The 24,731-nt window shown below is 37.4% G+C and overlaps 1 protein-coding gene across 1 annotated transcript in view; it reads left to right on the top strand.

Moving 5' to 3' along the window:
• GPM6A (glycoprotein M6A) overlaps window positions 1-13,960 on the top strand; it is a 109,934-nt gene extending 95,974 nt beyond the window's left edge. The window contains exons 6-7 of the mRNA XM_084516593.1: window positions 1,210-1,275; window positions 13,146-13,960. Coding sequence (XP_084372719.1) covers window positions 1,210-1,275; window positions 13,146-13,298 — 219 coding nt within the window. The 3' untranslated portion in view covers window positions 13,299-13,960. The remainder of the gene's footprint in view (window positions 1-1,209; window positions 1,276-13,145) is intronic.
• Window positions 13,961-24,731: the final 10,771 nt, after the last annotated feature.

The raw sequence follows: 24,731 nt of genomic DNA, 5'->3' as shown, positions 1-24,731 counted from the left end.
ATGATGCTTTTGTCAAACCTGTATAGGAAATAACTGATATATATGTCTTCTCACTTTTTATATTCCAGTTCTTCCTAGAACGATAAAAAATTCCCAGTGGAAAATATAGTCATCAAGTACTTCTCCTGCTCTTTTACTATGTACTGGATTTGTTCAGTGTTGTTTGTCCAGCCATTAGTTTTCTAAATATCTTTTTTTTTTTTTTTTTTAAGAATTCCATTGTCATGTATATTTTTACTGTGATGTTTTTGAAAGCTAATGCACTTGCTGCACAATGAAGAGGTCTATATATGGAATCTCTATTTGAAGATCTTGATTACTGTTGTGACAAGAGAATAATGTTTTCAAATGGATTTGACCAAATTTTGCAGTGTGTTAAGATAATAACTCCTCATACATTTTTCTTTGTAGTTTATCCTTTAGGCAAAGGCCTCCCATTTCATTGCAGCAGGGTTTTTTGGTTTTGTTTTTATATGATCAGGATGAAGATAGGACAGACAAAATAATGCCTATATAAAACAAAAGGAGAAATTAAAATCTCAATCCCTCTGAAGTCAGAAGGTGCTTCACTAAATGTTTCACTGGGTCTTACTCTGAATAAATATTCCTAGCATGAAGTTACACAATAAGCCTTCTTTTATACCAAAAGCATCTATGTAACCCTGGCTGTTCAGTCAACAGTCACTATGTTGACTTCTGAGTAAACCAGATCACTGAAATGAAAAAGAGATGTAATTATTTAGTTTGAGATGGGATGGGGAAGGTGGTCAACTTTGATTACTTAAGTAAATTGGTTTCTATTAAAGCACCGTGCACAAATTTTACTGGAAAAATTGGGAGGGAATTAAATCAGTATATGAGGCTAGAAAACTACAATGACTGAACTGTGGCTTTAGTGGATGTCACTGCCACTAAAGAAACTATAGTACTGCAAAAATATTTATTTTTTTTTAAAGTGGCTCTGTTTATTTTTGAATAATATATTCTTAAAATGTTCTATGACATTTTTTCCTTGATATGAGTATTGTAACAACACAGGCATGTGTACAATGTCATGTAGTAATGTCAATCTTTTGGAAAAAGTATTAGCAATCATTATTTATGTAGTAGCAGGAAGGTAGTTATTTGCTCTACATTATTCAGACTTTTTGTTCAGTTTTCGTTTAATGTTACCACCATAAAAGTTCCTTTCTTTGTCCCCCTCTGCAGCTAAACATGACATTCCACTTGTTCATTGTGGCACTTGCTGGAGCTGGAGCAGCAGTCATTGCTATGGTAAGCTTCCCAAAACCACTTATTTCCTTTGTCATCTGAATCACTAATACATTCTGATTATTGCTTAGTATCAGTTACTCAATTTACCTGCTATTAGTATAATATATTTCTGTAATTCAATACTACCTCTTATATTTTATTTTATTTTTTTAATTTATATTGTTGGATTCCCTTTGAAGTAGAATACCATGACTACCTCTTTCAATACAAAACACTGTCAAGTACCTAAGAATTTTTACCTCTCTTTTGTTGTATTCAAACAAGTGTCTGAAACCCTGTGTCTCTCTCATGACCATAATAATATCCTTATATGATCTATACTTTCTGGGTATTCATAGGATTACCATGCTGTTATTTTAAGAGCAGGGTCCTTTTATCTGTAATGTACATGCATGTGAATGTGTCATCTTTTCTTTCAGGACTAATTTCTGCCATTTTATAACAAAGATTGCCTTGGATTTGACAACACTCTTGCCAATGAGAATATTACAGTGAGAAAAAAAGTCTGTGAGCTAGTGCCCTGATTGTTAGAGGACACACAGCCAAAAGCACGACAGACACCAGCAGAGTCAGATCATGCTCCATTTTATTGCCCGAATAGCCTAACTTTTATAGTGAACTTAACAGGGGCGGATAGTGTTTTCACACAAGATTATTGGTCAAAAGCACTCAGACAAACAACTAGAAGAAAACATCCCCACCTGCAAGAAAACAACCCCCCTTGTGATTAGCAGTCAAGAAAACAACCCCCTTGTGATTAGCAGTCACGTAGATCTTGTCCTTGAAGCCAGCTGCTGGTAACAGTATTTTTCTGCATTCCTCAATTGGGTGATGTGGGAATCATTGTCGTGGGAGCTTCTCATAGTTATTCTGGTAGCTTGGTTTGCTCAGCTACAGCAGGCCATAAGATTTTCTAAGGCCTACTCCTGGTTGCTTAAGGCAAGCTCAGATCAAACAATTGTTCCACAGACTCATGTCCACGGCCTGTATGCCAATTCCCAACACCTGAGCAAGAATTACTAGCGCAACAACACATCATCAGTAGGGTAAAACTAACAGTCTTTGTCTGCTTTGTAAGCCCAAACATCAAGATAATTTTAGAGTCGGTACTGTATGGTCTAGGTTGCTACGGTACATGTTGGTACATGGAAGGAAAAAGTACTATTACTCTGCACTGATGCATTTCGTAAGAGAACCTTTAGTGGTGGTGATTGCTGTTCCTATTGCTATTGATATTTTTTCACTGAACCCTAAAGCCATACATTTTTTGTTCTCCCTAGAATTACATGTATAAAAAGAGACAGCCAGAAAATATTCAATGAAGCTAGTATTCCTGTTGCATTACTGATTTTTTTTGGCTTTCCCTGCCGTATTTTCAATGTTACATGACACCCTGAAAACAAAGCAGAGAGAGCTGAAGGAAGAATACATATTTTTAAAAATTTGTTGTTGTGGTTGTTTGTTTCAAATCATAAATAATATGTACAATAGTGTAATGAGTGACTTGGTGAGGCTATTGGCTCTGGGACAGACACGTTCTGCAGCGGAGTGGGGGATCAGACAGGCAGGGCTAACTTTTCCGGGACAGAGCCCACTGGAGGGAGCCGCCAGGACCCGGCAGCCCTCATGAGAGGGTTGAACGAGGCAAGAAGGAGGCGTAGGTGGAGCCAGCAGCGCCCCCTCCCCGGCTGTTCATAAGCTGCCCATAGGGAGCGCGAGTGACCAGCAGCATGGCGACCAGGATGGGCAAACAGGGCGTGGTGTGGCAGAAGGGTGAGGCGCAGCAGTTTGCGCAGGCAGGGTGAGCAGGAAGGGCAAAGCGCTCCCCCCCGCCCATACGAACACCTCCTCTAATGGCGGTCTACTGCTAACTCAGCTGCAGTGGTGTACACCAGGCACAGTGTGCTCTCCAGGAAGTCTGTACACACCCAGACCAACTGCCTGCTCAAAACTGTTGCAGTTCAGGTCTCCGGGTGCAGGGAGTGCCTGAGCCTGTTGCTACCACCTGTGGGGGGCAAAGAGACTGTGTGCGTGAGGTGTGAGCAGGTGGATGACCTGGTCCGCCTCGTGGCAGAACTCAAGGAGGAAGTCGAGAGGTTGAGGGATATCAGGGAGTGTGAGCGGGAGATAGACTGGTGGAGCGACTCCCTGCAGGGCCTCAAGGAGAGGTATCGAGGTGAGACACCCCAAATGGGGGTGGACCCCCTGCCCTGTTGCTGTTGGGCAGAGGCAGGGAGCCTAGGAGTTGAGGAAGAATGGAAACAGGTCCCTGCTCAACATTGCAGGTGATGCCCTCCCCCACCAGCCCCACCTTCCCAGGTGCCCTTACGCAACAGGTTTGAGGCCCTGGAACTTGAGAAGACCAGTAGCTGAGGAAGAGGTAGAAAGTCTTCCCAGGAGGATGCCTACGGTGAGGAAGTAAACTCCACACCTCAGTACTGCCTCCACCAGGACAGAAAGAAGGGTGATTGTTGTGGGTGACTCCCTTCTCAGGGGAACAGAGGGACCTATTTTTTGGCCTGACCCTACCCGTAGGGAAGTCTGCTGCCTCCCTGGGGCCAGGGTCAGGGACATTGCCAGAAAGCTTCCCAACCTGGTTCTCCCCTCTGACTATTATCCTCTTTTAATAGTCCAGGCTGGCAGTGATGACATTGAAAAGAGAAGCCTGAAGACCATCAAATGGGACGTTAGGGGACTGGGACAGTTAGTGGATGGAGCGGGATTACAGGTGGTGTTTTCGTCCATCCCTACGGTGGCAGGGAGGGGTACAGAGAGGACACGGAAAGCCCACCTGATAAAGACATGGCTCAGAGGCTGGTGCCAACACAGAAATTTTGTTTTTTTTGACCATGGGGCGCTTTACTTGGCACCCAGCCTGATGGCCACAGACGGGTCCCTATCTCTAAGGGGAAAACTGATTCTTGGCCAGGAGCTGGCAGGGCTCATTGAGAGGACTTTAAACTAGGTGTGAAGGGGGACGGGGCTGAAACAAGGCTTGTTAGAGCTGTGCCAGGGGTAACAATGGCAAGGCTGGGAGAGAAGGCAGTGGCCCAACTGAAGTGCATCTACACTAATGCACGCAGCATGGGTAACAAACAGGAGGAGCTGGAAGCCATCGTGCGGCAGGCAGGCTACGACTTGGTTGCCATCACAGAAATGTGGTGGGACCACTCTCATGACTGGAGTGCTGCAATGCCTGGCTATAGGCTCTTCAGAAGGGACAGGCAGCATGGAAGGGGTGGTGGTGTGGCTCTCTATATCAGAGAGAGTTTTGATGTCATGGAAGTTGAGGCTGGGAATGATAAGGTTGAGTCCCTATGGGTTAGGATCAGCGGGAAGGCCAACAAGGCTAGCATCCTGGTGGGGGGTCTGTTATAGACTGCGAAATCAGGATGAGGAGACTGATGAGGAGTTCTACAGGCAGCTGACAAAAGTTGTGAAATCATCAGTGCTTTTTCTTGTGGGGGACTTCAACTTCCCAGATATACCCTGGAAGCACAACACAGCCCAGAGAAAGCAGTCTAGGAGGTTTCTGGAGAGTGTGGAAGATAGCTTCCTGACACAGCTGGCACCTCCCTACCAGGGGAGGTGCCCTTCTAGACTATTTCTTCACAAACAGAGAAGGACTGGTGGGAGATGTGGTAGTTGGAAACTGTCTTGGGCAGAGTGACCATGAAATGGTAGAGTTCTCCATTCTTGGAGAAGCCAGGAAGGGGACCAGTAAATCCGCTGTATTGGACTTCTGGAGGGCCGACTTTGAACTGTTCAGGACACTGGTTGGTAGAGTCCCTTGGGAGGCGGTTCTGAAGGGCAGAGGAGTCCAGGAAGGCTGGGCGCTGTTCAAGAAGGAAATCTTAATGGTGCAGGAGTGGTCTGTCCCCACATGCCCAAAGATGAGCTGACGGGGAAGAAGACTGGCCTGGCTGAACAGAGAGTTGTGGCTTGAGCTTAGAAGGAAAAAGAGGGTTTACAATCTTTGGAAAAGAGGGCAGGCCACTCGGGAGGACTATAAGGATGTTATGGGGCAGTGCAGGAACAAAATTAGAAAGGCCAAAGCTCGTCTGGAGCTCAATCTGGTGACTGCCGTCAAAGACAACAAAAAAAATGTTTTTACAATTATATTAATGCAAAATGGAGGACTAAGGAGAATCTCCAGCCTTTATTGGATGCAGCGGGGAACTTAGTTACGAAAGATGAGGAGAAAGCAGAGGTGCTTAATGCCTTCTTTGCCTCAGTCTTTAGCAGCAAAACCAGTTGCTCTCTGGATACACATTACCCTGAAGGGTAATGCTCCCCATCCCCATTCCCTGGTGGAAGGGGATGGGGAGCAGAATGTGGCCCTCACTACCTATGAAGAAATGTTTGGCAGCCTGCTACGGCACTTGGATGTATGCAGGTTGGTGGGGCCGGATGGGATCCACCCGAGGATACTGAGAGAACTCGTGGAGGAGCTGGACAAGCTTCTTTCTATCATTTATCAATGGTCCTGGCTCTTGGGGGAGGTCCCAGTCGAATGGCGGCTAGCAAATGTGACGCCCATCTACAAGAAGGTCCGGAGGGCAGACCTGGGAAACTATAGGCCTGTCAGTTTGACCTCAGTGCCAGGGAAACTCATGGAGCAGATTATCTTGAGTGTCATCATGCAGCACTTACAGGGCAACCAGATGATCAGGCCCAGTCAGCATGGGTTTAGGAAAGGCAGGTCCTGCTTGACGAACCTGATCTCCTTCTATGACAAAGTGACACACTTGCTGGATGAGGGAAAGGCTGTGGATGTGGTCTACCTTGACTTCAGCAAGGCTTTTGACATTATTTCCCACAGCATTCTCCTCAAGAAACTGGCTGCTCGTGGTTTGGACTGGCGTACGCTTCATTGGGTTAAAAACTGGCTGGATAGGTGGGCCCAAAGAGTCGTGGTGAATGGAGTCAAATCCAGCTGGAGGCCGGTCACTAGTGGCATTCCGCAGGGCTCAGTACTGGGGCTGGTCCTCTTTAATATCTTTATCGATGATCTGGATGAGGGGATCGAGTGCACCTCAGTAAGTTCTCAGATGACACCAAGTTAGGTGCGTGTGTTGATCTTCTCAAGGGTAGGAAGGCTCTGCAGGAGGATCTGGATAGGCTGGACCGATGGGCTGAGATCAGCTGTATGAAGTTCAACAAGGCCAAGTGCTGGGTCCTGCACCTGGGGCGCAATAACCCCAAGCAGAGCTACAGGCTGGGAGATGAGTGGTTGGAAAGCTGCCAGGCGGAGAAGGACCTGGGAGTATTGGTGGATAGTCAGCTGAATGTGAGCCAGCAGTGTGCTCAGGTGGCCAAGAAGGCCAATGGCATCCTGGCTTGCATAAGAAGCAGTGTGGCCAGCAGGGCTAGGGAAGTGATTGTCCCCCTCTACTCGGCTCTGGTGAGGCCGCACCTCGAGTACTGTGTTCAGTTTTGGGCCCCTCGCTACAAGAAGGACATGGAGGTGCTTGAAAGAGTCCAGAGAAGGGCGACCAAGCTGGTGAGGGATCTGGAGAACAAGTCCTACGAGGAGTGACTGAGGGAGCTGGGTTTGTTCAGCCTGGAGAAAAGGAGGCTCAGGGGCAACCTTATCACTCTTTATAAGTACATTAGAGGCTGTAGAGAGGTGGGGGTCGGTCTATTCTCCCATGTGCCTGGTGACAGTTGTGCCAGGGGTGTTTTAGGTTGGATATTAGGAAGAACTTCTTTACTGAGAGGGTTGTGAGGCATTGGAATGGGCTGCCCAGGGAAGTGGTGGAGTCACCATCCCTGGAGGTCTTTAAAAGATGTTTAGATGTTGAACTTAGCGTCATGGTTTAGTGGAGGACTTGTTAGTGTTATGTCAGAGGTTGGACTCGATGATCTTGAGGTCTCTTCCAACCTAGATAATTCTGTGATTCTGTAATAGTGCTTTATACTAATAATTTCATCAAGTTTCCTAAATCTGTTTTTTTTTTTTTTTTTTTCTGCTTCCAGCTGAAGAAAATGAAGACTAAATAGTAATGATTGTAATATATATATTAGTATTATGAAAACATGTCCAAGAAAATATTATTTCTCTGGTGCTGCATTATTGTTTTGAACTTTATTCACTAGTAATTATTAAATGCTAATTTGTTCAGATAACAATTATGTATTTCAGATAAGATTTTTGAATCAGTTCAGATACCAAAAGATTTTCAGTGAAAACGAACTGAATATACCTTCCTTCAATAGAAACAAGTTTAGTATGTACATTGAGCCATGTAAGTTCAAATACATGATACTTTCAATAAAGCTTTAAAAAAGCTCACAGTACCATATCAAAAATACCTTAGATGTGCTACACCAAGCACTGATCCACTACGAATTCATTTTGATGGCTCCCATCTATTATCATATTTTTAAGGGTTACCCCTATCCAAATATGCTTTTTATTGGATTCTGTGACTGCACAGAGCAAGCATGATAACACTGATGATTTCAACAGAAATACAAGTTAAGAAGAAGAAATATAAGTTAAGGACATAAGTGCTAGTAAAGTTCAAATGCTAGTAAAGTTCAAATACTGATAAATGCTTGTTTAGCAAGATTTATGTCTTTTTACCCTTCGTTATGTTTGAAGCTGTGTTGTAAGTATTTTTATTTGTTCATGAATTTGTTACCTTGTTTTTGACGCTCAAAGTAAAGACTAGCACATTCTACTTTTCAATGGTCATAATTTTAAAACAAGACCGCTTCTATAGATTGGGCAGTGTGCTTCACCCTCTATGGTAGCCGAAAGACGGGACAAAACAAAAGGGAGAGCTCAGAATCTAGTTGGACAAGCAGGTATTAACAGGTTCCCTTTCTTTAAGGGAAGTTTAATTTCTCAAAAGAAGTAATTTAGGGCAGTGTCCTGGTTTCAGCTGCGACAGAATTAATTTCCTTCCTAGTAGCTTATATGATGTTGTGTTTTGGATTTTTGATTAAAATAGTGGTGATGACACACTAGTGGTTTTAGTTATTGCACAGCAGTGCTTGCACAAAGCCAAGGCCTTTCCAGCTCATCATGCTGCCCTGCCAGCACCAGGAACTGGAAGGAGATGCAGCCAGGGCAGCTGGCCCCAGCTGCCCAAAGTGATGTCCCACACCATGTGGTGGCATGCTCAGCAATAACAGCTGGAGATGTTAGCAGGGGGGCTGCTCTTGCTCAGTGGACTGGCTGAGCATTGGTCAGCAGGTGGTGAGAAATTGCACTGTGCATCATTTCTTTCTTTTTAAAAAATATTTAAAAAATAAAATATTAATTAAAATTAAAATTAATTAAAAATAAAATATATAATGAAATTATTATTATTATTATTATTATTATTATTATTATTATTATTATTATTATTATTATTATTATTATTATTGCTTTCATTTCTTTTTCTTTAAGCTATTCTCACCTCAACCCATGGTTATTATCCTCCCTTTCCCCACAGTTCTCTTCCCCCTCTATCTGGAGGGGAGTGAGCAAATGGCTGCCCACCAGTCTAAATCACAACAAGCAGCTGAATGTATTTTGTGTCCTAAATGCCTCATATAGCAAGGAGAAAGATCCTGTGCTCAAATCAGCAGAAGGTGTCAACAGGTGGCTAGGGTAAGGAACAAAGTGTGCAGAGGTCATTTAAGTCACTGGAGAAACAAAGTCCTTCCCTGTATGTGCTATTGCAAAAATAAACACGAATATATTAAGTTGATGAAGTTAGTTTAGTGTCTTTGTATATATTCACAAAAGTAGCAAGTCTCCATGTCTGTGAATTTTAATGAGATTTCTTAACAGAAAATTGAAATTAAAATACCTGTCCTTTACAAAAGGAAAGCGCGTGAATTTATTGCAACTTGAAAATATTTCTTACAGACATTTTCTTTAAACAAGAACAGCCCATCTGACTGAAGTAGTAAGCATTTTGTATCTGTTATCAACCAGCAGTAATACTGCACCATCTATGAAACTGCTGAATAACTGAAATGGTAAAATCACCATTTTATGTCTTTTAAATGACATTTGGTCATTACATTGATATACTTCACTCTATCACCAGTTCTGGAGACATAGACGTCATAAAATTTACCAAAGAAATCAGTTTGCTCATACACATTAAGACCATCTATCAGCAAGATACTTTTCATTAGTCTGTATTTTTAAAATACAACATATTAGAAAATGCTTATTGCAAAAACAACCAAAAAATTGTTAGAATTTGCAAAGACATTTAGTTATAAGTAACAATTTTTGCATAGCTATTACTTTAAACCTTTTTGGTCTCAGGTTTGTATAGGAATGTTTATTTATTTATTTATTTATTTTTTTGGACAGTTAATTGGAGACCTGTTTAGTCTCCAAGAGAGAATGCTATTTTAGGTTCAAAAAGAGAATTGGTCTATAAATTAGTTGAAGTATGGAAAAATTCATACTTTCAAGATTATATGGCAGGGGAAACTTGATTTTGCAGAGAAGGAAAATGTCAAATATTTTATTTTGAAAAATTATCATTCTTAGACTTCAGCAGGACATGAAAAAATCCTTAAAAGTGTTCTTTATGTTGTAGGTGCTATATGTGAGTCTTAAGCACAGAAAAGTTAGTCAGGATTTTGAACTATACTAAATTTGGGTTATGTATGATTATGAACATTACTATTTTTACTTGTGTCTGAATAGAAATAACAGGATACACAAATGATCATTGAAGTAATGCATATTAGTTTTATTGTTCTCAATGTTGTGCCAGATAGAAACCAGACGGTTTAGAGTTGTTTAAACGTAAAAACTGCCATCCCAAAGGGTTGCTTGGCTATCAAGTATCCCACCTGTGATATACTACACCACTACACCAAAACTGAATTATAACATATACATTTTTCCTTCTCAAGGAAGGGAAAGTTTGTATCTGAGCAGTATTCTTCTGCCTAAAATTCCACATAAACTGAGTTTAGTTATGTCCTCTAGAGGTTCTCTGAAGAGGTGATCAATTATCCTGAAAAAAGAAGCAGGGAAATGTATAAGTGGGCTAGTTCCTCCCCTCCAGGTGTAACTGTGTTCTTTTGAAAGATATTAACTGCAGGTAAGGGGAAAAGAAGTTCTTCAGACTTTTGCCCTGCTGAGGAAAGGAAGAAACAAAGCAAAACAAAAACCCAAGCCAACCCAACGCAACCCTAAAAAAAAAAAAAAAAAGGAAAAAAAAAAAAAGGAAAAACACAAACAAACCCTTCCTAGACTGGGTGCAAATTCTACAGATTTGAAAAGTTGAAGCATACCTTATCTTCAGGAAGAAGTCTAAGCAGGAACATTTCATAGAGTATGGAAGGACCCTGCGTTGTCTTTTGTATGTCTGTAATTGAACATCCCGAGGCAGAGTGTGGAAGCTGCCCTGCTTCAATTTGAATAAGCCTTGACAGGGCCCCGCTAGCTTCAGGCTAGTCAGGTCAGGGAAGTGTGAAATGCAATTAGACAGCCACTTAGAGATGACCTCCTTTGTGTGATAATGTTATCTAGGAACTTGGTGTTAAATAAAAAAAAAAAAAAAAAAAAAAAAAAAAAAAGTGGTGGGGTTCTTTAATATATAGGTAATTATATCATAAATATGTATTTGAGATTGTCATTATTATATAGGCTAAGATAGTTGTTTCCAACAACTCCAACAAAATGGGAGTTTTGATCAATGGTCAATGTACTTTCAATGTACTTGTGTTTTTTTTTTTTTTTTATTTTATTTTTTTAAGAAAAATGCCAAGTGAAAATACAAGACATTAGTTTTAAATTTGACTCATACTGGGATATTACCAAATATTTTGAGTCTACAAGAATTTTTCCCCACATGGGGCCTACATGCCGTTTTCATCATAATCTTAAGCTGCAAAGTTTTCTGGTTTATATATTTTAAAAAGTCAGGACGATGTAAGTGCACTGCTCAGATACCCTCCACTTCTAGAATTCTCATCTGTGTACTTAGATGTTATTTTTGAGAGGTTCATATTTTATTTTCAGTTGAAATCTTGCCCTCAAAAAAATAGCATCTGTTTTCATCCGTTGCAAATTGTAATTCTCTGAGAATACGAAATGATTAGGGTTACCAGCCTGTTTCTTTGAGTTTTGGAATTTTGTCAAGAGTTTTACTGGGGAGGGAGGAGGGGAAGTAGCAGTGGGTAAGGTAAGGACTTCATTCATCTTAATGGGGATTTGACAACAGTGTCTCTCGTTTGATTTAGAACCCAGATACTAGTCATGGTGATAACTTTTGCAATAGTTCAATAGTTTAGCTTGATACAAAGCATTTCTTTTTCCTGTGCACTAAATGATGACCAGAAATACAGCGTACACTACCATCTCCAGCACTTGCACTATTGTCACGTTTTGCTGCTTGTATTGTTCTATAGATATTAAGAAGCTTTGAAGGATACACAGAAATACTGATATGTGTACCTTTTTTTTTTCTTTTTTTTTTTTTTTTTTTTTTTTCCCTAGAGGACAGATTCTCTGAACAGTTGTTTCTATTTTATGACACTGCAACTCAGATCATTTTCCTCAGATAGGTGTCAAATGAAGAACAGGAGAGCAGCTTGCTGCTCAAACAGATAGCTGGAGTAGATTTAAACTGTAGATTTAAACTGTAGACAGCCACAGCTGTGAAGACTAAGAAAACTACAAAAGGGACTGAATGCAGATAGCTTCTGAAGGAGAAACATCAAAAAAAGTATTTTTGGCAGCAGTTCCTTGGAGACCACAGCTTCAGCCTTTTTAGTGACTTTGTGTTAGAATTTTTCACTCATTTGTTTATTAATTGCCACTGTTCAAAAGACTGGACATCATCAGGTCATTAAGCTCTGACATCCATACTGTGTGATTTTTAAAACAACTAAGCTCCATCTCAAAAGGAATTGGCTATTTTACATCCTCTATTTGTAATGGAAAACAAGAGCACAATGTAGTTTTTCTACTGCTAAAACACCTTTCACTAACTCTCAGATTAAATTTACTCAAAGCTGAGTGAAAACATTTATTGATGTGACATAATTGCCAATATCCTTTAACTGGTGTTTAATCCTGAAAAGTATTCATAGACATCCTGTCCTCCCTGTTTGCTAGTATAAATAAACCAAGATTTTCGTGAATATATCATTGTAGCTCATCTAGTGATTTGTGATGGCTGCAAGCAAGTCAGATCCAATCTCCAATACCCACTATAAGAAGGGGAAGTTTTCCCTTTCTTTTCAGATCTTTTTGTATTTAGTTTTTGGATGGAACACTTGGAAAACTCCCCGTAAAAATAAATAAATACATAAATAAATAAAGGTTGATGAAATAACTAGAGCTATAGGTGGAAGAAAGAAATTGTGGCTAAATGGAAAGGCAATGCTAACTTTAAGAAAAATGCAGATATCTCCATAATTATATTGGTTATGTAGTCATAAGGCTGCAGGGTATCTATGGCAAGTTTCAGTCTTAAGCAACTGCTTTAACAAATAGTAATTAAGTAGGTAAAGCTCTGAAAGAAATTACCAGAATGCATTTTTCCACATAGATTTACAGACTTACTAAGTTGGTGAAATTTGTTGAATTTCAATTCTTTTAAATTTTTACACTCATTGCTACCAACTGCTAGTCACACTAACAGTAACTCAGCTATGAGCTAAGTAATTAACATTGATTATTTGAGCATTGATTATTTGAGCATTGATTAAATGAGCTAAGATTAACAAACCTCAGGGTTGAACTTTGTGTCATATTGCTGTACTAGTAGGTCTTGACTTAGCAATGCCTCCCTTCTGATAAAATCCCAAACTCGATCCTCTAGTTTTTGAAGCATGAACATGTATTCTGACTAAGTTTGTTGGTGCCTAACTCCATGTTACCTTTCTTACAGGTCCATTATCTCATGGTCTTGTCTGCCAACTGGGCCTATGTGAAAGATGCTTGCAGAATGCAAAAATATGAGGATATTAAGTCAAAGGAAGAGCAAGAGCTTCATGATATTCATTCTACTCGCTCTAAAGAGAGGCTCAATGCTTACACATAAAAGAAACATTCTCTTACTTTCTAACATGTGAATGCTTTGTTGTTTAACTAAAGGTCATTCAACCATTTTAAAAACAATTGAAAGTGCTTCTCACAAAAGATAGTCTGGGTGACATATCACCCATATACAATTCTTGGTTGTCTAGCACTTGGTTTCTTAATTAGTTCTTACTTTGTGTGACCATTCTCTACCACAGAGCTCCTAAATAGCCTTTCCTGAATCCTTTTAAGCTAATTAGTACTGCTAGATGAAGGATACTAAACTACTGTCAAATACAAATATGTGTTTGATTTTTTTAATCACTTTGTATGTGTTATGCATAACACCTTTTGCATTGTTTCTTATATGTTTTTGAAAAAAAAAAAGATAGCTTTTTATACTTTTTAGTTTTGAGTTCAATAACTACTTTAACTACAGGTATACTTCAAAGGGACCATTGTACATGATGTACAATATATAAAGAAAACACTAATGACTTTCCTTTATATTTGGAAATCTTGCCAGGTGGACCCTGATCAACGTGAATGAAGGTCCTAAGAAAGTTTTAAACAATCAAAGGTGCAATTTCTAAATTTGTAATAGTGGGTAAAAAATTGAAAAAAAAAGGAAAAAGACAAAAAAAAAGAAAAAAAAAAGAAAAAAGTGCTTCTTATCTTTGTTAACATGGTATTATTATTGATGTTTTTAAAGAATATTCTCTTGTTCCAAGTTCCATGGGTGATAATTCCTGTTTGTATTGTGAGCATGCAGACCGTGGTGCTAACAATGCATGGCCACTTGCCTTTTGAAGGAATTCAATACCACGGTTACCTGTTAAAGAGTTATGTTATATAGACAATTGTTAATTAAGTGATATAGTTATCCATAGTTTTTTACAGAATGATCTCTCTTTAATTAATTCAATGATGGTTATGCTAAATTGGAGCTGTTCATGTGATGATGTGAGAAATTACTGCTTAGCTACATTTATGAAAGTAATATATCAAAAATACAGTGACCGTAGGAGTCAGAAGTCTTTTTACCTGCTTTAAAAATTTAAATGGATTGCACCTGTCTGAACTGTACAAGATATATTAAAGAATACTTCCATAAATGTTACAGCTTGGCTTCTAGCTTTCCTACACATATTTGTTTACCTGTATTATGTTAAAGTAAGGTGAAAGACCACTACAGAGCTTATTATTTGAAAGTGTAGTAATATATTTGAACATTTATTTTGATAGGAAAATGGTATCAGAAAGATAGGTCATCTTAATTTGAAAGAATTACCTGTATCAAAAACGAAACAAAAACCCCTATTTAAACAAAATCTGTATTATTGGACCAAATTTGGTGGATTTTTTTTTTATTATTTTTTTTTATTTTTTGGCCTATTTCTAATGCTACAAGAATGCTGTAAAGTGTCTTTTAAAGTGATGTAGCCTGACAAGACATTTTTGTCAGTGTTAAAAATCTTAGGTAGTTTTGTGCACTTATTGGACCATTGTGAATTCTCTCTCAGTGTAAGTGCATTTCTAATAAAATTTCTTGAGTAAAACTCTTCTTTGTACTATTACTAGTCATGCATCATCAGTAATTTTTAACAATTCTTGTAGTAAGTGGAGGGTAATACTATAGTTATTTGTGGCATGATAATGCAATAAGTAGTATTAGTTGATTGATTTTTTTTTCTTTTTTTTATTATATATTTCTTCTTTTTTTTTCTTTTTTTTTTTTTTTTTGTCAACTGGGGTCAACAGTTTTCTGATAATGTGCAGTACCAGTATTACAGTTCTGCAAAAAATATTAGGAACCTCTCTTTTGGATTCTATATTGTAGTGTTTCAGTTTTGTGTCTTAAAACGTTTGTGCTGATTTTTAAAACTATGTCTTTTAAATTCATGTAATGATGTTAATGCTTTTGGCTCTTCTCTGGTATTAGAGTTTGTATTTTCACAAAGAATGCTTTGTAGCAGGCATTACAATTAATCTGTTTTGTACATAAATGTGCCAACAGCTTGATGGTGGCGTTTTTGAAATGTAGAACAAAGTGCTTGCAAAAATGTAATAAACACACTTGTGTACTTTGTGTACTTATTAATTGTTCGTGTTGTGTAATTTTTTTCTTTGCCTATACTTACCGAATCACTGTAAGCAGAAGTGGAAGAAGCCAGTTCCTTCTGTTGCCCTTGCTATAGTGGAACAGTATTCTCAGTTGTATATATTTTTTGTACAGTCCACTTTCAGATGTTGCAGGATATAGATCCTCTGGCAGAAATTATGAGAGCAAAAAATAAAATTAGAAAAAATAATCTGGAGATGTTGCATGTGTTATAGAACATGTCTCTGTCAAATTTATGATTAAAAAAATAATAATTTCAATGGAAGAAAATCCAAAACCAAGAGTGATATTTTCATACCTTTCTTGACTCTAAATTCTCTCTGGACTGTACCTCTGTCTAATCACATACAGTAAAAGTAAAATATGCAACTTTCCCATGATGTGAAATTCAGTTATAGGTAATATGGGTACTTCATTAAAATTCCTGACCGTTCCCAATGTGTAAATTTCTTCAAATGTCTTAAAGAACATTTAGGATCAGAAATTATATATACTAAGAATAAGAGAGTAAATATATGTATATATAAAAGAGCAGAATACCATAGTCTAGGAAGAGTAAGGTTGCACGGGCATACTTGTTGTAATTTTAACCTGTCAGTCATGAGAAGTGCACAAGATTGGCATTACTGAGGTCTCATTTGGAACAGCTTACAAGAAGTTGGTCTGGCATCAACATGGAGAGTACTGAAGATACTGGTACCTGGAAGTTACAGTGGCTAATACTTTATAACCTTGATAACAATTCTGCATTACTTGCATGCATGTAATGTAATTTAAATGGTTAAGAAAATGTTGTCTCTGTCTGTGTCAATTAACATGATAACAAGGAAAAGTAATTATGATATAAATCCCAAATGTGTTTACTTCTCATTAAACTAGCTGTTATTTAGCTCTTTTTGTGCTCTTGATGAGAGCGTGTTCCATAATAGCAATTTTTCATCAGTAGCACAGGCCAAGGAAGCAGCAGAGCTTCCCATAACAAAGCACATCAGTCATAACTGATTCACTTCAAAGTGTACACATATTTGTTTTATTCCAAACTCTTTTCTGCTTCCTGGCAGCTAAGGCTAACTTATCTTGTGGTAGGTTTCGTGGATCTTGATTTCTATAGACACTTCTGTGCTTAGTCAAACTGTGACTATTGTGCTTTTCAGAAATGAGGAAATCAATTGTAGATGTTTGGTACAGTAATATTTTATTTGATTTATTATATTTTATTTGCTGCAGAAAAGGATGCACTTCAATGAAGGCTCCAGTTTAAGAATTTCCCAACCCTAGGTCCTCAGTTTCTTATTTTCATCATAGTTTGCCATTAGTGTTATTAGTACCATCGCTAATCAATTATTAACATACTAGCACTATTGATTATTAGCACTATTGATGGATAATCAATAGTGCTAATAGCATGTTAAAAAATAGATGCAAAAACTGCTTGAGTTACAAAACCTTCCCACCTGTTTATCTCTATCCCTATCACCTTCCCTTCCCTTCCCTTCCCTTCCCTTCCCTTCCCTTCCCTTCCCTTCCCTTCCCTTCCCTTCCCTTCCCTTCCCTTCCCTTCCCTTCCCTTCCCTTCCCTTCCCTTCCCTTCCCTTCCCTTCCCTTCCCTTCCCTTCCCTTCCCTTAGAAGGGAAGAATACCTTCCAAGGTATTTTATATATCAACAGGATCATATCAGTGTTTCTGTTTTCAGCGAAGTCACAGAAATCTACATCATCATGATTTTGGCAATGATGAAATTCACCGCAGATGCAGGGATGAATGTCCATAACAAGCATGGAGAGAATGGTGATTTTTAAGCCAGCCTTACAATGTATCATGTAGTTTGTCTATATAGTTAAAAACAAGAGACACTGAAATTTGCTAATTTCATGTTAGCAAAAATAGAAATGATGAATGACTCCCCACCCCCTCAAAAAAAAAAAAAAAAGGCAAAAAGAAAAGAAACAAACAAACAAAAAAACACAAGCAAAACAAAAACAAAAACAAAGAAAACCTCTAGCCTTATCCCACAGATTTGAATGTACATATTTATCCTTAAAAGATATAATGCATATTTATCCTTAAAAGAACAGATGGCTGAGAGAAACCTGTAGCTGCAAGTTGTAGTTTTAATTGTCACAGTAGGACCAAGTAGCTGGTGGTGTGGCCATGGTTTCCCCTGTGGTGTGCTCTTGGTTTTCCTTCCCAGCATGAATAATGTGATGGCATAGCAGATGTGTTGCATGTGCAGCAACATGAAACAAGCAGGTAGAGCTTGTGTCATTTAAAGCAGATCAGTGCATGATGCAGAAGAGGGCTACTACTGCACAGACATAATCCTGCTCCCACTGTGGCAAGGGTCCATTTTATGAACAGACATGAATAAAGTCAGAATTTCAGGGTCAGCAGTCTGGGAAGTCTGTTTTTTATATCATTTGCTGAAAAACAAATATTAGGATTTTCGCAGTGTAATAGTTAAAAGTTAAGTGATTACGTATTCATATAATTTACATAGATACACAATACATTGTCTGATAAATTATGTCTGTTTGATTTGTTTTTAGTATGCAATTAACCAGTGGTCAGTTATCAGTTTGTTTGTTTGTTTTTTTCATTTTTTTCTAGAAACTACAGCAAAAAATGGGTAAAATTAATGGGTACCTGAATAAATCAGGTACCTGAGAAAATAAAGCATTTTTTTTTTTTTTTTTTTTTTTTTTATTATAAATTGAAGTCTATTAACAAACCTATTGGAGTCCCTTGAAGATGTCAGCAACCATGTGGATTTCAACAGTCTGATTAATTCCCAATTTATTTAAACATCATTTTCACATGGTTTCTTGTCAAAAGTATTTTAATATTAATTATCCATAGGAAAGTTCTCATACATGTTAAAAAAAAATTAAATGTTAACAGGTAATAAATCAGACAGTTCTTAAATGAGAGGAAGGTTATTTCTGGACTTCAGTTTCTGGATTCATCATTGAGGATTGTTATTCCTGCAGCTGCATGGACACATTCCTCCCTCTCAGAAGGAGTATTCATTTCTGTTTTACAATGATGTTTGTTTTGGACTTCTCAGTCTTTTAGGTAGCGTGGTTCTCTTTTCGTAGTTCCTAGTTTGAATTTGTCTTATCTTTATCATTCTTGATCTCTTTGTGTTATGGGTGGTGAGCAGCAACCAGTTTCATCACTGAAGACCCGCCGTTTCTATTGCCATAGAAAATTCAGTGATAAAGTGAACTTTTTTTCTTATTAAAAATAGCATTTACTCTATTATAATCATCAGATATTTGTGCAAATGATATGATCATCTATAAAAATAATAGCAGCTTTGGCTCTCTGTGGGTCTATTCAGCTTGATTTGATTTTTTGATTTCTGCTAACAGCAGGCCTCTAGACCTTCATCCTTCATGCTTTTTTTTTTTTTCTTTTTTCTTTTTTCTTTTTTATTTTTTTTCCCATTTAGCTCTTCCAAACCACCTGACAGTTATGTTAAGCATGCCACTACTTAGGATTTCTCCCAGAATTTAATGTGTATGTGCATGAGCAAAATTTTTTTTTTCTGTCTTAATTTAACCAGCTAAATGCTGTTCTTCCCCTTCCCTCACAGTCTCTGGGGGGTAACCCTGGGTGCTGGAACTTCATGCTTACTTGCGTCCAGTCCTTTTCCTGGTAGCTCCTTCACCAAACCATCACTGTCCTCAGGCAAACCATTGCTGTGCCTGTCTGTCACCTTCATTTGTGCAAGTAAGGTCTGCCCCAGGTACCTGAAAATGGTATCAAGACTGATGTTACCCGACTGAGCAAATGTGAAGCTGTGCCCAGTTAAGACCCTGCCATAATTATTCATCATATTTTTTTCCTGAATGTTCTTATCCTGACTGTTTAGATTTGGGGAATATGCTCAGTATGGTAAGGTTGTTACCCTGTGAATGCTATGGAGAACCTGTTAACTAAGGAGAAAAAGCTGAGCCTCTTAAAGGAATTTCTATTGTCCTTCAGTATTCTTAAGGTAAAAACATGGGAAAGTCAGGAAGGAGGGGAATAGAGAAACCTTAGGTACTATACAAATCTGTGCTATGCAATAATTTTCAAACAGTACTCAAGATTTATTGTTGCTTTTCTTTCTAACATTATTAGGTCATTATTAGGTATGATTTTGTTTGATTTGAAAATAGATTATTTTCATAAAACTGGGTGGAGAGTTACACTGGGACAAAGCAACTGATAATCAAAACAACAAAACTTTTTTTCATGAAAAAAAATACGCTAGTTGAAAGTAACAACGTGAGTTTATACCACAAGATATAAGATACAATATAGTGATATATTAAGTGACAATTAAGTGAATAGTAGTAGATATTCATTGTTTTATCTCAGAAAAATACTTATATAAAAGGCAAAAAAAAAAAAAAAAAGAAGAAAATCTCCCCGTTTAAAATACAGAACTGGATAACAGTGTTCAGGAATTACACACATTGTAATGTTTTGATAAATTGTGTAGGAGATGATATTTTTGCATTTTAACAATAAATACACAGATTCATACATCCATTTCTATTTCCTTTCATTAAAATAGAATAGAGAACCATATGCATCGAAGGAGCCATCAAACTTCGTGAAAGTCATCTCCTCTTACCTAAATTTCTTTGTGTTTCATGGAGAGGTTTTTATCTGTGTTAATCTCTTTACAGGGTTTAGTTCTTGATAAACAACTCTACTCAGCTCCTGGACTAGGATATGGGCCAGATCTGTAAAACAGGTATTTATGAATAGACATGCAGACAGTTTGATTGTTTATGGTCCAGAACTTGAGACTGTGTGCAAATAAAATGTTGCAGTAAAATTATTGTTAAATTCAGCAGTATAGATTTTCCCAGGAGGTTTAACTCCACAGTCATCCATTCTTTGTAGTCATGCTCTTTCTTAAAAAAATAATGAATTATTTTTCCTAAAATAATTTTTCCTAAAAAATAATGAATAAATAAATAAATTATAGAGAGTCTTCTGAGTGAAAACAAATTTGTTTTCAGAAAAAAATACACAAAAAATACATAACCTCATATTACAAATCATTTTGTATGTTTAAATGTTTTGAAGATTATTCTTCTTCATTATGAAGCAAAGACCATGTTCAACCAGAATAAAAGACTATATTGCCTTGAAAATATGATGTCAGAAATCTCATTTTCCTGCAAGAAGGTATCTTCCCTTATTTTATATTTTTCATTTTGACAGTTGCAGTTCTGATTTCATATACTGACCTGATTTAATTTATTCTAGGTTGTAGGGAGACTTTTTCAGTGGGATTCCATTTGTTTGATACTGAAGTTTCTCATCATTTAAAACCATTTTTGATTATTTTTGAAATAGATTTTTTTTTTCTACATGAAATTTTTGAAAAATCAAGAATCTCAGGTCTATTTCTTTCAAGGAATTTGTTCTGAGAAATCTAACTAAATGTGCTTACCATTTCCTTTTAAAGCATTACAATTTTCAGGTGTCCGAAGTTCAAAGTGAATCTTTCACCTAAATGATTTAATTTACACAAAAGCAGATGCAATCAAGTAAAAGTACAGTGGCAGTACAGAAATTCTAGACAGTTTGTTCTGAGCTACATGTCAGTGTTTGGTGCAGCTGGCTTGTGTATGCTGTTTAAACAACCTTCCTATGAAATTCAGGCAGTTTCTCCCTTGATGATCACTCTGTTTGATGTAAGTTAAATAACCATCAATTAATTCCTTAAAAGCAGTAAAAATGTTATGGAATTCATATATTTATTTTTTTGTCCTTATGACAGATGAGTGTTCCAGTAAAAGCAATAAAAGACACTATTGTAGGTAAAGTCTTTGATCTTCATGCTTATTCAATACTAAATTTACATATGATTTACATAAAAAAAGCAGCACAAGGAGATTATCCATGCAAGGTAATATTTTGCAACTTAATGATAATGAGGAGGCTAAATGGGAGACTGTTAAATTTCAATAAAATTTGTAAAATACTGACATCTGGTGGAAGAAAACACCTAAAGCAGAAAGCTGTGTTTAGTTGAAGATTTAGTCACTTTCAGAGTATGACTTGGAATAATGACTTTCAGTAGATTATTCTAATCTATTCCTTTTCTAGTTCTGTATATTTGGAATTTGGAATAACTGTCAAAACAGTATTTCTTTCTACAAGTATATAGGTAGAATTATCCTTAAGTCTTAGTCATAATTGGTAAATTTTCAGGAAATGAATTATAAAAGAGTTTCAGTGGTGAACTTCACTTCTTGTCATTTCTTATTATTCTACTTTTTTTTAATTATTATTTTTTAGCAATTTTTTTCCCACCTACTTTAAAAATAACAATTGTTAATAGTTATTGTTGCAGGAAAATTATCTGAAAATAAAAAAGTATTAATTTATATGTGTGTTTTTTTTTTTTTTTCTTTTTTTCTAAATATTGCAGGTAAATTTTATAAAAAACGGTATTTATGATAATTACTTATGTTAGCTGATGGGAAGCAAGGATGCTAGCTTTTGAAAAATTATTTTATCACTTTCTGGAATAAACATACATTTACTTTAAATCAATGTGTGGCACTATCCACTATTTTATCTAACCCTATTTTCTATTAAAACAACAATCAAAAATCTAGACTCACTTGAAGCAGTGGGTGTGGTTGGTTCACAAGTGATGGGATTGTGACATCCCATGAGAAAACTCTGCTTCATAAGAATTGCAGTAAGTGGTGTTACCTTCACAGACATGGAAGTTAATTACATGTTACCTCGACAGCTAGGTAGTCAAACAGTTGTTCAAAAACAAGTTGAGTTATAACTAGAACCTTAAACATTAAGGGGACTAGACCAGATGATGCCTATGGTCATTTTGGATGCCCTAGGCTCTCTCTTCTGGTCTTCAGCTGCCACTCTAGATAGGGTTTCAGACAGGATATATCTTCCACCTGTTAGCACTGTGAAGGGTATCAGTTATGCTAAAACATGCGCAATGACACTAAGTTACTAGATTTAGGTAATTGACTCTTACATCTTTTGATCCCCAGTGTTTTGGCTCTGGCTTCTCAGCACAGGAAAGGCTGTAGAGCCAACCTTGCTGCTGCTGTCTCTGGCTCAGCCCTCTAGTCTGGGCTCTTCGTCAAGACAACAAAAGCAAACCCATCTGTGGCTCTTCCAGCTCTCACAGGATCCCAGGCAGAGGAACAGCGTGTACATACATTGCATATATAGCACTGCTCTTGATAGAACATTTCCCCTTAACAGATGATTAAAGTACAGATATGAAGTAATAAAATTTTCATTAGTGGTTATGACTATTACAAATATGAACAAAATTAATTACTAAAATAATAATTGAGGGTTATTAATAAAGGGTTGCTCTTTAGGGCAGATGAGAACCTTAACCCTTCATGGTCTGGTACCTTTGTAAAGGCATACTTAGTGACTGAAATGGAAAATTTTAATTAAATTTAATATCAAGAAAAAATACTAAAAAACAACAACAAAAACAACAAACACATGAATTCAGTTCACCTATGTTATTTTCAAGTAAAGGGAAGCTTTTCAGAAATTAAATCATCATCAGAATAACATTTTGGAAAGAGGAGAAAAACCTTTGCAAATAAAATAAATAATTTAGCGGAATGTCTTGCCAAACATGTAATTTTCTTAGCTTTTCCCTAGTTCAGTTTAACAGTGAATAGTTACTTCCAGGAAGAAACTTCTAGGCTAGAACAAAAATATTGTTTGAAATTATTCAAATGTATTGCTATTAAGTGAGATAAGAGTGGGATTCAGATCCACAATATGACAACTACATGCATCCTTATGCATGGGGGTCTGGATGTGCTCTATTTAGTGCCTAAGTTCCCATCTATCATGTGGAGTCTATTAAGCAGTTCAGAACAGTGAAAGATAATGCCCAGGAATTTGCCAGTTGTAACACTGCAAGTTCCATCAGCTATTGATATTACTCAATTCAATTGCCTAACCATAGGTATTTATTGAGGAGTTCTAGGATATCCCACTTGGCCTCCAGTTGCCAGTGCAGAAAGGCATAAGCTTTCTGCAGGTTTTGTGCCAAATCTGTTGAGACAACTGCCAGCCCTATGCATATTCTAAGGCATCATCTCATATACATATGTTTAGATGCTGAGTTGAGCCTAAGATCTAACTGGCTTCTAATCTCTAAATGAGATCTTAAAATTTTGCTTATATACGAACACCTAAATTTAGGTGTATAAGCATTCTAATACTTCAGAATTTTCCAGAGGTAGGAGCGTTATTTGGAGACTAAATGCTTGATCAAAAACTACAGAGACAAAGGAGTAGTAAGGGGTTTCATTTATTTATTTATTTATTTATTTATTAATGTTAAGTATTTTCTTATAGCAAGCCCAGCCTAAGCCAAGAAACACACAACCTTATGTATTTGAGCTAGTTTAACTAGAACACGGTAACCAAGAAAACTTGGGATACAGGTCTCCTCTCTCCATCTAGGTGGAGTTTGATGTACAGCACATTATCCCATTATCTGCCTGCATGTTAGAACCAGGTCTGCTATACTGTTTGCTTCCTTTTGCACACAAATCCTAAATATAAGAGGTAATATCTTAGTGATATGCCTGGAGCTGTTTTCCCTCTCAGAAGTCCTATTTCACCAGACTCAGGCATACATTCTTCCAGCAAATGTGATGGGGCTGTATTTTTAAGGTTTTATAATGAAGCCTAAAGGCCAGAACTGAAAGGAAAAGTTACACTATGAAATAAACACAAGTCCAAAGATAAACTCCTTAACATAATTTTCATGCACAGAGCACAGGGAAGAGGAGTTTTCCTGAGAGCAGCACATGGCAATTCATACAAGCAAAAAGAAAGAGGCAAAAAGGCTGAAGTTTAGGTACCTTATATTAGAGAAAAGAAGTTATTGGAATAGGAGCACATGAAGCAGAGCAGTAGGACTGCAGTACAGAATTTGGATCTGTATAGTTTAAGCAGAAAAGATAGCTAGGGAGAGAAATCAGTGAATGTGAGATGAGAAGGAATCCTGCCTGGGTTCCTGAACCCTGGATTTCCTTTCTGAAGTTTGTTAGACATAGGCTTCTTGGCAAACATTTTATCTTAAAGGTAATTAAAAACTGGCTGCAAAGAAAGTCAGCCTTCTATGTACAGGATAAGGCACCAGAATAAAGGACTACATAAACTTAAATGGCAAAATATCTCCAGTTGGATTTCTAGTTAAAGTGGAAATGTTGGCAGAGTTTAAAGCATGTTAGCTGTGAAAGTCTGACATTAATGTCATAAAAAATGTGTGAAACATCTTCCTGCTCTCCTCTCAATGTT

Source organism: Aythya ferina (assembly GCF_964211825.1).
Source record: "Aythya ferina genome assembly, chromosome: 4".
Taxonomy (NCBI): Eukaryota; Metazoa; Chordata; class Aves; order Anseriformes; family Anatidae; genus Aythya; species Aythya ferina.
Note: the sequence above shows the minus strand (reverse complement) of the source record. Positions and strands in the feature narration are given on the sequence as shown.